Below are 15,601 nucleotides of genomic sequence, written 5' to 3' on the forward strand. Positions count from 1 at the left end.
CAAAGATCTCGAAACTTTCTTATAACCTATTAAGATTAATGAGCTTGAATTTTTAATATGATATCAAAGCCGCATGTAAAGATAAACCATAAAAAAATTTTGCTTTTTTTCTTTTTCTTTTTGTTTTGCCTAAATGATTTAAAAATAAATAAAGTCATTTCAAATTTCAACCATGAGCCTCTCTCTAGCTTTCTTTTCTCTGCCAAAAAAAAAAAAAAAAAAAGATGGCAACTTGCTGATACATAAATTGGATTCTAGTTTCAAGGATCCATCATAAAAGGCCAAGGTCATGGCTCTTTATGGTGACACAAGCTCTTATTTTGTTTTTGTTTCTCTTTTTAATTTTATATTATTATTTTATTTATTTATTGTTCTTCTTATTTGATGAATTCTTCAATTTTAAATAGTAAATTCCTTTTTATTTATAATTTGTCACTTTAATTGTTTTAAGGGCTTATAACCAATTTGATATAAATTATTATTAAGTATAAATTAAAATTAGGATTAGATTCAATATATATAGGATGTTGGCAGCACTTTTAATGTGACAGTTGGCTTGTTATTAAAGGCTTAGCTCTTAATCCATCATTATCACTAAGGCAATAGACCTAAAAGGCTAAAACCTTAATTTGTATTCTCAAATGGACTCTTCAACATTTCATATTTAATTATTTGTCCAATTATATGTTCCTAATTTGGAAATCTATACAACCTTTAATCATTCTCCCCACTAAACAATGACAATTGGTCTATGATAACTTTGTCATTGTCCATTTAATTTTTTTTAAAAAAACTCATATAATGATTTTATAATAATCTACATTTTATTATATTAAAGAATTGTGAATCTCCAGTGGAAGAGGATCAAGTTGGCCCTTGCGAACAGCTTGATGTACTATTTCCCTTCAACCCTTTAGCGAAATATGATAAAAGAAAAGAAAATTCATAGACTGATTCATTCTGATTTATCCACTGGATCAATCTAATTGGTTATTTACGCCTAGTTTTAGCGTAACAATTATTATTTTTTAACTTTGATAGACTTTTATGACCAAAACCCATGTTATTAAATTCCTTTATAAGACATAAAATACAAAGAAATTAGTAACAAAATGATCATAGTCATTTCACATGTCACACATGGTCCTATAAGAGAAGCACATCATCAATTATACAAAAGGAAAATGACATATTTCTGCACTAATAATTCAATATGAAATGTTTGCCTGACTTAGAGATTAGGCAATTGATGACCAGAATTTCCACTAGACTATAGTAAGACTCGATGGAAATTCTTTCCAGTCATGTCTTGTTCATATATAATTTTTTATGTGCTAATATTCTAATCCAATTGTTCAGATTCTAGAAATCCACCGATCAATTCTACAAGTACCCAATACGCAACTAATTAGTGAATTTTTTACAATAATTTCTCATACTTGTCAAAGACTATATTAGATTTTCTTTCTCTAATAATAATTAAACAAAAGAAAGAAAGAATCAGTAGATAAGATTTTATATGTATATACACATAAACAAAGATAAGAATGACTGTCTTTTTTTTTTTTATTCTTTGTTACAAAATGGAGAGGACAAAGCCCTCTATACACAGTCTAGTATGAGCCAAACCCACTGTTGGATAATTCTGGAGGAATTTCCATGGCGGAATTAGCGAATCAATCCACACAACTATTAGCTTTACATGAATAGTTGTAACGAGCTCGCAGTCTTTGTGGCCATTTATATACATATCCTTCTTTTTTCTTCTTTTTTTTTTACAATTAGGTTTTGTAATTTGACTATGTAATTAATACAAAGTATTCAAGATTTGCTATGAATTTAAACAATCTGCCCACTCTAAAAATACAAACAACAAAACAATATATCACCCTCTCTTAAACAATTAATCAAGAACTAGAACTAGCTTTTAGATTCTTGAATTTCATTAATTAATTACTTTTTATGTAACAACATTAATTAATTAATTTACCTAGAAAAAAAGAATCTTAATCACCTCCCTTCTTGAATGACAATATGAGGAAAGATTTCACTAGATCCACCAGAACTGATAGTTTGTTGATGGTGATCAACTTTAGAATTTTCTTGTAATTGCAAAGCAAATTCAAGATTCCATAAGACATCACCCATAGACGGGCGATTAATTGATTCATCATCCAAACATTTCACAGCAGTTTCTACGAATTTCTCTAGGCATTGAGGTTTAATTTTAGGTTTGATATAAGGATCAATTATGCTTTCAACAACTCCTCGTTTTTCGCATTGACGAGCCCAATCTGCAAGACTGAGTTGTTCTTTAGGAAGGGAAGAATCCAAAGGAGGTCTCGCACATAATACCTCAAATAGCACAACCCCAAATGAGAATACATCAGATTTTTCAGTTAACTGTTGTGTTCTGAAATATTCAGGATCTAAGTAACCAAAACTACCTTTAACCACAGTACTAACATGACCCTTGTCTAGATTGGGACCGGTTTTGCATAACCCGAAATCAGAAACCTTAGCCACCCAATTTTCGTTTAAGAGAATATTTGTTGTCTTAACATCTCTATGTATGATTGTATACTTGGCTCCTGTATGAAGGTAATGAAGTCCTCTTGCAGCTCCAATGCAGATTTCTAGCCTTTGCTTCCAGGAAAGTTTAGGTCTATTAGTATTGTATAAATGCTCTCTCAAAGTCCCAAGTTCCATATAGTCATAAACCAAACACATTTCCTCATTTTCTTCACAAAAACCAATCAATGAGACTAAATGCTTATGTCTCAATTTGGAAAGCATCTCTATCTCTGTTCGAAACTCATTAACTCCTTGTTCTGATTGTGGGTTTGATTTTTTAATAGCAACTTTCATGTTCTTATCAATAACACCTTTATAAACCTTCCCAAAACCTCCAACACCGATAACATTACGCTCCTGGAAGTCTTCAGTCGCCTTTTTCATGTCGAGTACAGAAAAATGGCGACAAAGGCCCTGAGTTATACTTGAAAGGTTGCTGTTAGTAGTAGTACTAGTCTTGCTTGTAGTATTAGTATGAGAGGTATTAATTTTAATCGGTAACCAACTAGATGTATGCTGTTGGGTGGCACTAACTTTATTTTGCCTTTTGTAGACAGCAACATATATTGCAGCCACTAAACAGACGCCTGCAGCTCCTCCAGCTGCACTTTCAATCACAACTTTATGACTACTATTTGCATCAAAACCACTTTTAGCTTCTGATAAGTCGTGGGCAAGCATTTCTGATAGTTCAGGATTAGGGCCTGCCAAGTTATTTCTTTTATCACTCATTTTAAATATTTCTAACCCGTTAAGCCAGGCATCATAAATTTCAGGCTTTTGCAATTCTGATGGATGCAAATCTAACTGAATATGACCATCTTCTTTCAAATCTGGCACCAATACCATATAATCTTTATAAGTAGGTTGTCCAACATGTCCTCCTGTCCAACCAAGTATATCAGCAGGCGAAGGGTCTGCTTGCGCGCTTTGATTATTTAGGTAAATGTTAAAGGACCTTTGGTTAACTCTGGTTAATTCAAACTCACAGAAATGTAACCTGACAATATATATGAAACCTGGATCAACCTGAAATAACCATGTCAGATTGAAATTTAAGTTTATATTTGAATCGAGTCCCATACTTCTTGCTGTAGTGTAAACAACTGCAGGAGCTGCTTCTTCTGGTAAATGTGCATAGTGTATTTCAACACTTTTATTTGCCTCTGAAGTTATCCCCATTGCAGCACTAAATATATAAGGTGAATCGTCGTACCAAGTTCTTGAAAGCCCAGCAGAATCTTTGCTTGGTGCTATATATTGCCCTCCAACGTTTAATCTATACATGGTTTCCAAATCAGCATTCTTTGCATCAATTATCAGACCTGAAAATCCTACCATCTGCCCTGGCCCGAAAAGGTCATGCTGGATCGGTACTAATTCAATACCGTTGATAAATGCAAAAGAATCTTTAACCTTGTCCGACGGCTTAAAAGTGATGTTAAGTGTATTAGCTTCAATCGGAGATAGAGAATATTCTTTAATAATGTAAGAATATGAAAGGGCTTGAGCTGTTATTGGAGCGCTAAAATTGTTCAATAGAGTAACTCCTTCTGCTACAGCAGAGAAATAGGAGTTTTGGATATTGAAAGTATTATATTCTGCTGGATAAAAGTAAAGCCTGAGAAAATACCGGGTTTTTGGCTTAACAGGTAATTTATAGGTTGCTTCAGATGTGAATATTCTAGCAACCATGAATGGAATATCAGAAGCAATTGTAGAATCTTGAGTTCGAGCTTTTGCATTTGGATGATTGCCCGAGATGTATTTAGTATCTGGTTCCCATATTTGCCCGTCAGCATCTGCTCCTCCCTTTTCTGTGCCACAGGTCAAGAAAAAAGACTGGGCTGTGTCTGCAATCGATACATTGTGAAGGACATAAAAAAAAGCTAGAAAAAGAAATATATGGGTATTGGTGTACATGATTGAAAAAGAAGGACAAGAATTTGGCGTACAGGAAAACTAATAAAGATTTTCTCAAGGAAAAAGAGAAAGAAGGTTTTCCTGTACGCCTTTAGATTTTCTTCTTCTTTTTCTTGCGTTTATAAATGGGATTTTAGCTTAATTTTCATCATCCATGGAGACTCATGCCTGGATTAGAGGAACTAATCCAGGCAAGAAAAGATGGAGACTTTTTTTGTTTTTTAACTTCTATATTTTTTTTTTTCAGGATTTCTTTCTTTTCTTTTCTCTTCTTTTCTTTTTCTTTTTCTTTTCTCTTCTTCAGAACTCTAGGTTGTTCAAATTGGTTGGCAGTTGGAACTCGATGTAGGAGAGGAAAAATCGCAAATTTCGAAATTTGGTTGGTTCTGATGGATTTAGATTTCCATTGACAGCTAAACTTAGCATATAGCAAGGAAAGGAAAAAAAGAAATTTTCTACGTAGGTTGCAACTTGTGAGAATTTCTAACCAAAAAAGAATATAGTTGATTAAAGATTTAATTCGAAATAAAAATTAAATAAGAATATTATTATTATTAGTTCAAGTGTTCAATTCGAAATAAAAATACATTTCTGTAAGATTTATATCAAAGTAAATAACAGAACAAAATATTTAAAATTAATTTAACTAAAATTCGGAATGAATATAGCAATATCAAAATTTAAACTATAATTATTATTATTATTTTTGATTTCTTAGCAAATTGCACAACTAGCGCCAAAATTAACATGGTGGAAGTTAGAAATGAGTGGTCGTAACAGCAAAAACACCGCCCAATGAATTGGCGCGACCACCGCACACCTCTCTCCTCCACCACTTACATTAAAGCCCTAAACACCACCTCTAGCATCTGCTGGTCGGGGTGCTGTCATAGCTTCCTAACATAGCAATAAAAAAAATAATAATAATTTAGTTTTTTTATTTTTTTTAAATTAAAAATTTATATATACCTTTCTCCTCATTTTCAAATATTACTTTTCATATATACAACACCCCGCTCCCATCCAACACTTCTCCACCACCACAGTTAGAGGCGGCGCGACGGCTCTTTCCATCTCCGCCGCCGACGCCGCCTAATCATTCCATTTCTTAAACCGAATTCCTTGTTTTCTTTCTTTCTAGGATGAGAGATCTTGAGCCAATGGCAAAAAATTTGTATTTGTCATCCTCCTCATCATCGCCATCATTGTGCGGATCAGAATCGGAGGAGTTGAAGAGAATGCCATTGGCGCCTACCGCGATGTTGAAGAATAAGAAGCGGTTATCGAAACAGCTGTCAATGTGCGAGACTCGAAGGGACATTGCTTGGGAAAAGAGGAGGCGTCAGATTCTGATGCAAGAAAGGAGAAAGAATGGAATTCCTGATTCCGATGATTTGACCGACGAAGACATGAATGAGCTTAAGGGATGTATAGAACTCGGGTTTGGATTCAATGAAGAAGAAGGGCAACGATTGTGCAATACGTTGCCGGCTTTGGATCTTTATTTTGCTGTAAATAGAGGGCTTTCGCCTAGCCCAGTATCCACGCCGCAGCGGAAGTCCACATCGTCGTTAGGCAGGAGGTCGTCGTCGTTTGGCAGCCCCACCAGCGAATCAGATTGGAAAATATGCAGCCCAGGTACGTAAAGCTTCCATATGATCAACATGAATTACATATGATATTAACGGAAATTATGAAAGCACTTATTAAAACGATAGATGATTAACAACGTATTATATATAGGAAAAAACTGATCCAAACCAATCTAAACAAATTTAAATTCTTGTTTTTGAATATAAACTTTCAAAAATTGAATTATTTTACAAATTGGAGCTCAAAATCATCAAACTCAAACTGAATAATATATATATATATATATATATATATATATATTAATTGTATAATTTTCTGTTAGCTCATTAATTCATCCACTTATAAGAAAATGATTAAAAAAACCTATTGCATTCATAGATTTGAATGTCTTTCAAAATTTTATCCTTTTGAATTCTTTAAAAACCGATATATATCGTTGTACCTGAAAGATTGCGAATTAAATTAATTTGAAAAGTTGTTGATGCAGGGGATGATCCTCAACATGTGAAGACGAAGTTGAGGCACTGGGCCCAGGCCGTGGCATGTTCAGTATTGCAGTCTTATTGATCAAAGTGTGGGATTGGCTTGTACTTGTACAGAAACAAAACTCAACTCATGTTCGTGGACAAGAAATTAATTAGGGTTTCATTTAGTCGGTCTGGCTGATTGGATTTTCTTGTCAACTTTGGTTAAATGGTTTTTGAGTTCAATTCCCTTTTTTTTTTTTTTTCATCCAAGTTTCCTTCGGGGGCAGAGCAATAATTGTAACCTATTTTGCCTCTTTTTCACTTGGAAATTTCCAATTGATGGGGTTTTACCATTTTTTTTACTGGTCGAGTCGTATTCGACAAATTACATTACCATCAGTTTTTAGATACATATAAATAATGTAATCCTAATCCAACTCCTTCATCATTTATGTTCCTTCAATTGCCTCTCTATCTCCCTTTTTAACTTCTCCAATTGCTCATCATCTTAAATTTATTTATAAGGTCATATGCAGTATTAAATTTACATGTACTGTATAGTCAAAACATACATTTCGTATCATCTAAATTAACAAATATTTATTACTTAATTAATATTCACGGTGTAATTTCTTTTATTTTTATTTTGGAAATAGAAAGATAGTCAAATATAATATAGCGTACATGACTAATTTTTGATTAATTAAAAGACCCAAGGGGCTCAAAGAACTAAATGTAAGGTTTGTTCAAAAGTTTGTAGTGATGGTACATATCTGATAGCAATTATTGATAAATGTCGTTTGGTAAAATTTTGACAGAGATTAGCAGTTAAAATGTAAAATATCCATTTTTAATATAATTGTTTGTATATATTGTAATGTATAATGTTTATATGTATATATATATTTTTTAATGTGATGTAAAAATCTTTGTTTTTTTCATTTTAAGGCATTGTATAGATATAAATAACTCTCAATTTACTTCGGTATTTTGATACATATTTTATGATAATAATTCATAAATGAATAAAATTTCTCAAAAAAATTTATAAATAAAAAAATAAAATAACTATAATATATATGGAAAAGATTCGGACAGTAAAAAAAAAAAAAAAAAAAAGTAACAATGATAATAATACATAATCATAAATCAACATTTGCCAAAAAGTTCTTTTCCTAATAAATGAATATCTGAAAAAGAAAAAAAAAAAAAACGAAATTTGCGCTAATTAAACCCTGCATCTCCGTATAAAAACCCCAGAAACTTCTGCTTCTTGTCTGGTCGAGTCACCCCTTTCATCATCGAGTAGATACGGTCTACAGACATCAGATTCTCTCTTTTCCAACTGAAACCTGCAAAAGGCCTTCGTTAGGGTTTTACTTTCTCTGTAACTATGGCCTCTGATGCTAACGACGCTCTTGCAGGTCAGTCAGTTTCATCTATCACAGTTCTTTTTTACATAAATACTTTCACAATTTAATTTTGTAACGTTTTGATTGCGGTTGCAGTGAGACAGAAAGTTCAACAGTTTCTTACTGCTGCTTGTACTGGGAATCTTGATCTTCTTAAGAGTAACTGCTGTTCTTATCTTTTGTTATTCTATTTTTATTATTTTTTGAGTTGATAAGATAATTTAGTTATTTGGCATTTGTTTAAAATAGGAGTAGCAGCACAGCTTGATGATGGGAAAGGAATGGCAAAAACAGTGGCCGATATTAAAGATGCTAACAAACGAGGGGCGCTTCATTTTGCAGCCAGGGAAGGAAAAACTGAGATATGCAAATACTTACTGGAGGATTTGAAGCTTGACGTGGATACAAAGGATGATGATGGTATGCATTTAATATCCGAATTCTCTTCTTGTGATTGTTTAATGCAGTTCTTCATTTTATTTTTAAGAACTTCCTGATTTTGTTGTTTTTCCCCATAATTACCAACTCGATGTCCATTGTTGCTTTGCGTCAAATTAAAATTAACAAATATGCACTAAGAAGATCAGCTTCAGCTATTAATATTTTATTGGCCTGGTAGCCAAATTTCTTTTTGTTTTTATTTTTATTTATTTATTTATTTATTTATTTATTTTGCTGAATTTTGGAACCTTGTTTTATAACATGCTGTTATGGTTTACAAGCTATGACGCATGGAAATTCTCAGCCATGGGCGTTTTCGAGTGTCCATTTCCCCTTATAAAAGACTATTTTCCTGTGTAAAATTATAGTTAAAATGTCATTTCCCTGTTATTGTTTCTGCTTTCTGTGTGCAACATACAAGGTGTTCAGGACTTGAACGGCATGTAGTCTCTCTTAGTCCAGGTTCTCTGGTTATTTGTGCAATCTTGTTTGATGTATTTTTGTGGGATTTATTGCTTATACAATAGGTGAGACTCCTCTTCTGCATGCTGCTAGACAAGGACATACTGCAACTGCAAAATACCTTATTGAGCATGGTGCCAATCCTGCTACACCAAGTGATTTGGGTGCCACTGTTTTGCATCATTCTGCAGGGATAGGTATTTCTAATCGCTTCCTGTTTATTTGTGGTTGAAGTGGACAATTATAGAGTATTTGTAGTGTGTATGCGGCTTGCATATTCTCCCTGATTATTTGCAAATATAGTTATAAAATATATCATTTTTATTCTTAGATTCATTTAGCAATCCGATAAAATTATTCTTAATCATATTGTGCTTTGTCACAGGAAATATTGAGTTACTAAAGTATTTACTCTCCAAGGATGTTGAGGTTGATTCGCAGAGTGATGCTGGCACTCCACTGATTTGGGCTGCTGGCCATGCTCAGCATGATGCTTTGAAAGTTTTGTTAGAGCACAATGCTAATGTAATTTTCCTCCTTTTCCTTTTTCCTTTCTACGTTAATTAGCATCATTATAATGAATGCCAAAATGCTTCCTTTTGTGTGTTTTTATTAAAATATGAGAATGTGTTTTTATAGTGTTTCTTTTCTTATATTATTTTGTTTTCTTTTGCAGCCTAATGCTGAAACTGAAGACAGTGTAACTCCAGTGTTGTCAGCTGTTGCTGCTGATTCATTAGCATGTTTAGAATCTTTAACTCAGGTATTCCATTTGGTCTTTTAACTTGTGAGAGGATGTTTTTTCAACAGTGGTGCATTCTAAGCTTCTAGGGAAAGATATATGCTTGGAATTTAAATTGAAAAAGGAAGGGGTAATATTTGTTCTCATTATTAAAAAAGAGTTATAAAATGGAAAATTGATGCTTGACGCTGCTTTTTTTTTTTTTTTTTTTTTTTTTTTTTCTCTCTCTTGATGGGAGGGTGGTCATGAAATCCCGTGTCGAATTGTGATCCCGAATATGATGCTTCGGCACCTTTAGGGTTTCATGCTATCTTTGTTATTGAAATTATCAGATCATCAGTTTTTGTTTTAAAAGGTAGGTTTCTTTTTAAAGTATTCTAAAATTAAGTAAATTGGATAATGCATAGTTCATTTATATCTTTTGCATTTATATTTACCTTTTCCTTTATTAAAATCATTAAAAGAGGTAGCTGTTAGGTTTTTAATTTATGATGCTAGAAAATATATCATTGTTTTGCCAAATTTAACCTTTAGATCACTTGTCTTTTAATGCAGTCTGATTCTTTCAATTTTTTTCCTTAATTAAATCTTTGTGAAGCATCAAATGCTCCCTCTTCACTAGCACCATAGACAAATCATTGGCATTATCGCTCGGTTAACATTCTCAAAACATCATAACACCTTCGTTTGACACCGATTTTATGTCCTAATCGGATCTTGTTTTTTAGTTTGTATTTGCAGTTCTTGTTCTTTTTTCTTTCTTTGAAACGCGGAAACACTTACATTTAATAATAAAAAAAAAGTTGAAAAGTCCATAACAATAAACATAAGAACAATGTAAAATCCATTCAAAGCTCATGATCTTTCAATCTTCAACTTCGGCAGCAATATCAACTTCTCTCTTTTGATAGTTTTCTCAAGGCAAGAGTTAATTTCTTACTTGCAGATCTTTATTTTTGCAATAACATGAATTAATGCTTCACAATGGAATCAGCATTGGGGGTAATTTTGGTAAAATAATTCTGTTTCATATGTTAGATTTTTTGGCAATCGTTGTCCTCGAATTTATTGTTTCCATTCATATATCGGACAAGGCAATGGTGCAAACCACATTAGGTCAAGAAAGTAAAATTCATAGTTTCATGGTGGCAAAGAGAAAATGGGTCAAAAAATTTTTGTCATATTGTGATTTGTGAAGCATCCATTTATTCATAAGATTGGAATGAGGTTAAGAATTCTACTTATTTTGGTGCTGCACCATCTTTAACTTTATTGATTATATTTGTGGACATGATTTTGTGAGATCTTATGACATTTATATATGCATTTCTATGGGCAGGCAGGTGCTAATGTGAATGTTACTGCTGGTGGGGCCACCCCATTGCACGTTGCTGCTGATATTGGAAACCCTGAAATCTTGAACTGTTTGCTCAAAGCTGGGGCTGATCCGAATGTCACCGATGAGGTGAACCCATCTCTGCATTCATTTACTTGATGAATTATTATCACTTTCTTTAGAAATGATATGTGTATTGCCTGTATTGAAAAAAACCATTATTATTTAGAAATGATTATGACTAACTCTTTGCTTCACAGGATGGACAAAAGCCAATACAGGTTGCAGCAGCAAGAGGTAATCGTGCAGTTGTTGATATCCTTTTTCCCTTGACATCAAAGATTCACACCATCCAGGAATGGACTGTTGATGGAATTCTTCAAGGCATGCAGTGTGAAACTAACAAAGGACAGGTACCAAGATCCTTAAACATTTTGCTCCACAAGTATTATAGGAGTCCAAGTGATTGTGCCAATCTACTATTATTATGAGTAACTTGTTAATTAGCTTTTTCTTCCTAAACTACCTTACGACTGAGGTTCTTGCTCCCTAGTGATGAGCTTTTGGTTGTGTATGGTGTGTCTCCTGTAAGGAACATAACCTTTTAATACGAGAGTTGGAGATTATGATTATGAATTAGTGAGATATGTTTGAGAGAGAGAGAGAGAGAGAGATGAGGATGTTTTTTGCTCCGCAAGTATTATAGGAGTCCAAGTGATTGTGCCAATCTACTATTATTATGAGTAACTTGTTAATTAGCTTTTTCTTCCTAAACTACCTTATGACTGAGGTTCTTGCTCCCTAGTGATGAGCTTTTGGTTGTGTATGGTGTGTCTCCTGAAGGAACATAACCTTTTAATACGAGATTTAGGCTTCAAATGAGTAAGCTGCTGAAAATTCTTCTATTTGTTTGCAGGAAGAAATGAGGAATCTGAGGGAAGAAGTTGCTACAGAGGGCAATGCAGTACCCAAGAAGGATCTTCCTGAGGTAGCACTTCTAATCTGTAATATTGTTGCTTTTGTTGCTGTTTTGTTGTCTTAATGATTTACCATCTTTTTTTTTTTTTTTCATGATGACATTTTTTATCATGAACTTCCTTGGTTGATTGCTTTTTAAATGTTGTAAAAGATGGTTGCATTCCATTTAGAGAAATAATTGGTGCATTGCATGTACATATACATGCATTAATTTTATTCATACATGAAAAAAGAAAGAAAGATCAGTACTCCATAAGTTTTTCACTTATAACAAAGCCTCAATTAACTCTCAGAACTTATTTTCTTCTCAGTCAAGTCCTCGAACTATTAAAAATTCTCTATATCAGTCAAAAATTAATTACACGTGTTGCCTGTACTGCCAGCTGCGGTTATTACTTTGAACTTCTGTGGATTGTTTTTTAGTTGTTCAAAGACTTGATTGAGAATAAGACTATAAGTTGGAGGACTTTTAGGGTATTTTTCTCTGTAAAAACTGTTTGTTTAATTTGAAATTCCTGAATGAGCACAGATTAAGATAGAAGTTCTACATGCTTTTGGGAAGGGAAAAAAAAAAAATCCACTTTCGTATTTAAGGTTCTATTTGAGGAAAGTAATTCGGTGTTATATTTAATTTGACACTTCTGTATTAGCATATTTTTATACTTTACCTAATTTCATCATGTGGTCTTCATTGGGAAACATATGCATTAAGGGGCTGGACAGGCTGGTACAGATAATCTGAACCATAAGCCCAAGAGCCAAACCATTTATCACTTCAGAAAAACCTAGCAAATATCCACACGATTTGGTCTGTTTGGACATCCTGAATTCATGTTCCAACCCTATGTATCAAAATATTCTAAAGTTTATTATGCAAGGCAGTATTCTTTTGCTCTTATTCAGATATTAGTAATTCCTTTGGAATGTGCCTTTTATTCTTTGTTTTTTCCTCTTCTGCCAGGTCTAAAATATGCTCTGATTAAATAATTTATCTAATCTAATACTGGAAATTTTGTTGAAAGTATGTTTTGCCTGGAGCGCCACCCTCATATATTCCAGCTTGTGCAGGTGACGCCTGAAGTGAAAAGGAGAGCTGCAGAAGCAAAATCAAGAGGAGATGATGCCTTCAGAAGAAAGGATTTTCGCATGGCTGTTGATGCTTATACACAAGTACTCCATACATGTTATATCTGCTTTACAAAATTTAGAGGCTCCCTATTTCTTTAATTAGATTATCTGGTTCCTGGTTTCTCTGTCCCCTAGAGAGTAAAAATAACTACTATTAGTCTACTACCCATCCTAAGCAATAATTCTATATATGCATATTATCTTTTGATCCTCTTGATGCTATCTGAAGAATCTGCCATGGAAGTCTAAACTTGTGTCGTCTAATTTCTATACCATGGTAAGTAGTGTGATTAATGTTATGAGCAAGGTTATTTTAAGATGGGGAGTTTAATGGAGCAAACATTATCAAAAGAGTTTGTTCTTGGATGGAGGACTAGAAGATCTAGAAATAAACAAGGAAATGTTTCCCTTCCAGGTGTTTACTGCATTTGGGTTATCCTATTGATTGGAGTTGCTTCAAAGTTACAACTAAATGCTTGAAGTTAGAATTTCAAGTTGTTAGTGTTAAGGTGTCTGATAACCACTAATCTAATTGCAAATTCAAACTGCTAAACATAACCACTAATCAATGAGGCCCTTGGTTGTCAAATGGCTAGAATAGTTTGTGAGCTTTATGGTTGTCCATTCAATAATGGTTGTATTTCATATGCAGGCAATTGATCTAGACCGTAGTGACGCCACTTTGCTTTCAAATAGAAGCCTTTGTTGGTTACGCTTGGGGCAACCTGATCATGCATTAGCTGATGCAAAGGCCTGCAGAGAATTAAGACCAGATTGGCCAAAAGCTTGTTATCGGGAAGGTGCAGCTCTGCGATTGTTGCAGGCATGCTCTTCCTCTTTTGTTTCAGTTATAGGATTGATATGAAGCCCCATTTGATATTTTCTCATGGCTCATTTTTGTTTAATGGCAGAGGTTTGAAGAGGCAGCAAATTCATTCTATGAGGGTGTGAAACTTGATCCTGAAAATAAGGAGCTTGTGGCTGCATTTAGGTTTGTGGTTGAATCTTCTTATTTTGGCATGATTATACCGCAGTACTCAATACCCATTAACTACTTTCTTCAGCCTTTCTAGCAACGACCCCCCTCATCATATTCAAGCTGTGTAGTTTCTAACAGTGCAACTTTGGCGATCTCTACAGGGAAGCAGTTGATGCTGGGAGAAAGTTTTATGGTATAGGACAGAATCAGTCGTAATATCTTCAGTACTGTGTCAGTGAGGACGGGGACGAAATAGTTGTGGACAACTGCTTTACCATCCCTCTCCCTTTCTCTTCTCTTCTTTCTTTATAAACTTGTAAGAAACTGGAAGCTCGTATTTATTTTAGTTGCCTTAAAACCTTAGTGGAAAGGAAAAGGAAAAAGAAGAGAAATGATAGTTGATCATACGTGTAAGCTAATATAGCAGGAAAGCATTTACATGTTGATTGTGTTATCACAGTTTTTGTTTTACAAATTGATGGAATTTTGGTAGATTTTTGTGATAATTATATTTCTACCCTTTCTTTTTCTTGTTTTTGTTATTTTAATTCTAAGCAGTGAGACCTTTCAGAGGAGGGATAAATTTTTCTTAACAAAGTCATTAGATACAAGTACAAGAATAATTTTCGAATGAGCGGTTCCTACCTCTTTGGCTTTGGGTGCATTTAGGTATGGTAGTGTTTAAAATGAGAAAAATCTTCATGTTGTCACAAGTGTTAAATCATAATTAGACATCACTAATTCTAATTGGTAAACTTAATTTAAGTTTTACTTACTATTAATTAAATATTTCATTTATATAGGCATATGGTTTTGTATAGTTTTATGGAATGAAAATTGAATTTATATTTGAGTAACGAATAAATAATCTTCTGTTTAAAATTATTAATGACTTTTCTTTTAATCTTTGTTTTCTTGGGAATCAGGCTTTAGCTTGGTATATTTTCATATATTTATATGGTTGAGTTGGATTCGAACTGCTTCTATTGTTCCTCTCCCTATAAATAAAATGTTTTACCTTTATTTGGTTTAATTTCTATTACTTGTCTGTTCTTTAAAGATGCATTGTTTTAAATGCTTAGATTGCCAGAAAATAAACGTGATCACGAGAAAAACACATTGAAATAAGAAAATACATTTTTATCCGGAATTTTTCAAAATTTTATTTAATTTTTATTGTTGATTTTTTTATTTTTTTTTTATTAATATTAAATAAGATGCTGCCATTTTTTATCCGCACGTGAAACCAATTCTATATATTTAAACAATTGCTATATCAACATTTGAAAATTTGAACTGAAAGAAGCCTCATGTCGGCAGTTGAAAGTCTTTTACCGTGTCTGCAGTTGGGTTATGTCGATAGGCGGAATGTAGAGACGTGAATAATATTTCTAAACTGCTAATAAAGATGTATCCTTTTGCTGCTCATGAATATCAATAGTCAATATTTAATTAACTATTATTCTTTTGATAATTTTGTGTTGGGGCTAGCTGATATGATATGGTAATTACTGCCAAAAATGTTAATTGAATTGTTGAAGAAATCTAAATCAATGTGGTGTGAAT

General features: G+C 33.2%; 3 protein-coding genes across 4 annotated transcripts; 2 read left to right on the forward strand and 1 right to left on the reverse strand.

Moving 5' to 3' along the window:
* Positions 1-1,538: 1,538 nt before the first annotated feature.
* LOC110010906 (receptor-like protein kinase ANXUR2) lies at positions 1,539-4,780 on the reverse strand. Its single transcript, XM_020684815.2, has one exon. It carries the CDS (start codon positions 4,495-4,497, stop codon positions 2,011-2,013), a length of 2,487 nt encoding a protein of 828 aa, XP_020540474.1. The 5' UTR covers positions 4,498-4,780; the 3' UTR covers positions 1,539-2,010.
* A 613-nt stretch (positions 4,781-5,393) lies between these two features.
* On the forward strand, positions 5,394-7,020 carry LOC110010899 (uncharacterized). The gene is made up of 2 exons (XM_020684757.3): positions 5,394-6,135; positions 6,578-7,020. Exons 1-2 carry the CDS (start codon positions 5,640-5,642, stop codon positions 6,655-6,657), a joined length of 576 nt encoding a protein of 191 aa, XP_020540416.1. The 5' UTR covers positions 5,394-5,639; the 3' UTR covers positions 6,658-7,020.
* A 754-nt stretch (positions 7,021-7,774) lies between these two features.
* TPR10 (ankyrin repeat family protein) lies at positions 7,775-14,541 on the forward strand. 2 transcript variants are annotated; one of them, XM_020684755.3, is made up of 13 exons: positions 7,775-7,981; positions 8,066-8,128; positions 8,219-8,389; positions 8,938-9,069; positions 9,258-9,397; positions 9,549-9,635; positions 10,954-11,079; positions 11,211-11,363; positions 11,867-11,938; positions 12,988-13,098; positions 13,709-13,879; positions 13,968-14,047; positions 14,197-14,541. In XM_020684755.3, exons 1-13 carry the CDS (start codon positions 7,951-7,953, stop codon positions 14,249-14,251), a joined length of 1,392 nt encoding a protein of 463 aa, XP_020540414.1. In that variant the 5' UTR covers positions 7,775-7,950; the 3' UTR covers positions 14,252-14,541. The 2 variants fall into 2 exon arrangements, with proteins under 2 accessions (XP_020540414.1, XP_020540415.1); XM_020684756.3 differs by having other exon boundaries at positions 12,997-13,098.
* The last annotated feature ends 1,060 nt before the right edge of the window (positions 14,542-15,601 follow it).

This window comes from Jatropha curcas, chromosome 2 (genome assembly GCF_041381405.1).
Source record: "Jatropha curcas cultivar XTBG-Jc1 chromosome 2, XTBG_Jcur_1.0, whole genome shotgun sequence".
Taxonomy (NCBI): Eukaryota; Viridiplantae; Streptophyta; class Magnoliopsida; order Malpighiales; family Euphorbiaceae; genus Jatropha; species Jatropha curcas.

What these genes read in the sequence shown, in the direction of transcription:
- TPR10 (XM_020684755.3), top strand. Translation starts at nt 7,951, where the DNA reads ATGGCCTCTGATGCTAACGACGCTCTTGCAG. An exon ending in TGTTAGAGCACAATGCTAAT is followed by an intron (nt 9,398 to 9,548) that starts GTAATTTTCCTC and finishes TTTCTTTTGCAG; the next exon opens with CCTAATGCTGAAACTGAAGA. An exon ending in CTGTTGATGCTTATACACAA is followed by an intron (nt 13,099 to 13,708) that starts GTACTCCATACA and finishes TTTCATATGCAG; the next exon opens with GCAATTGATCTAGACCGTAG.
- LOC110010899 (XM_020684757.3), top strand. Translation starts at nt 5,640, where the DNA reads ATGAGAGATCTTGAGCCAATGGCAAAAAATTTGTATTTGTCATCCTCC. An exon ending in TTGGAAAATATGCAGCCCAG is followed by an intron (nt 6,136 to 6,577) that starts GTACGTAAAGCT and finishes TTGTTGATGCAG; the next exon opens with GGGATGATCCTCAACATGTG.
- LOC110010906 (XM_020684815.2), bottom strand. Translation starts at nt 4,497, where the DNA reads ATGTACACCAATACCCATATATTTCTTTTTCTAGCTTTTTTTTATGTC.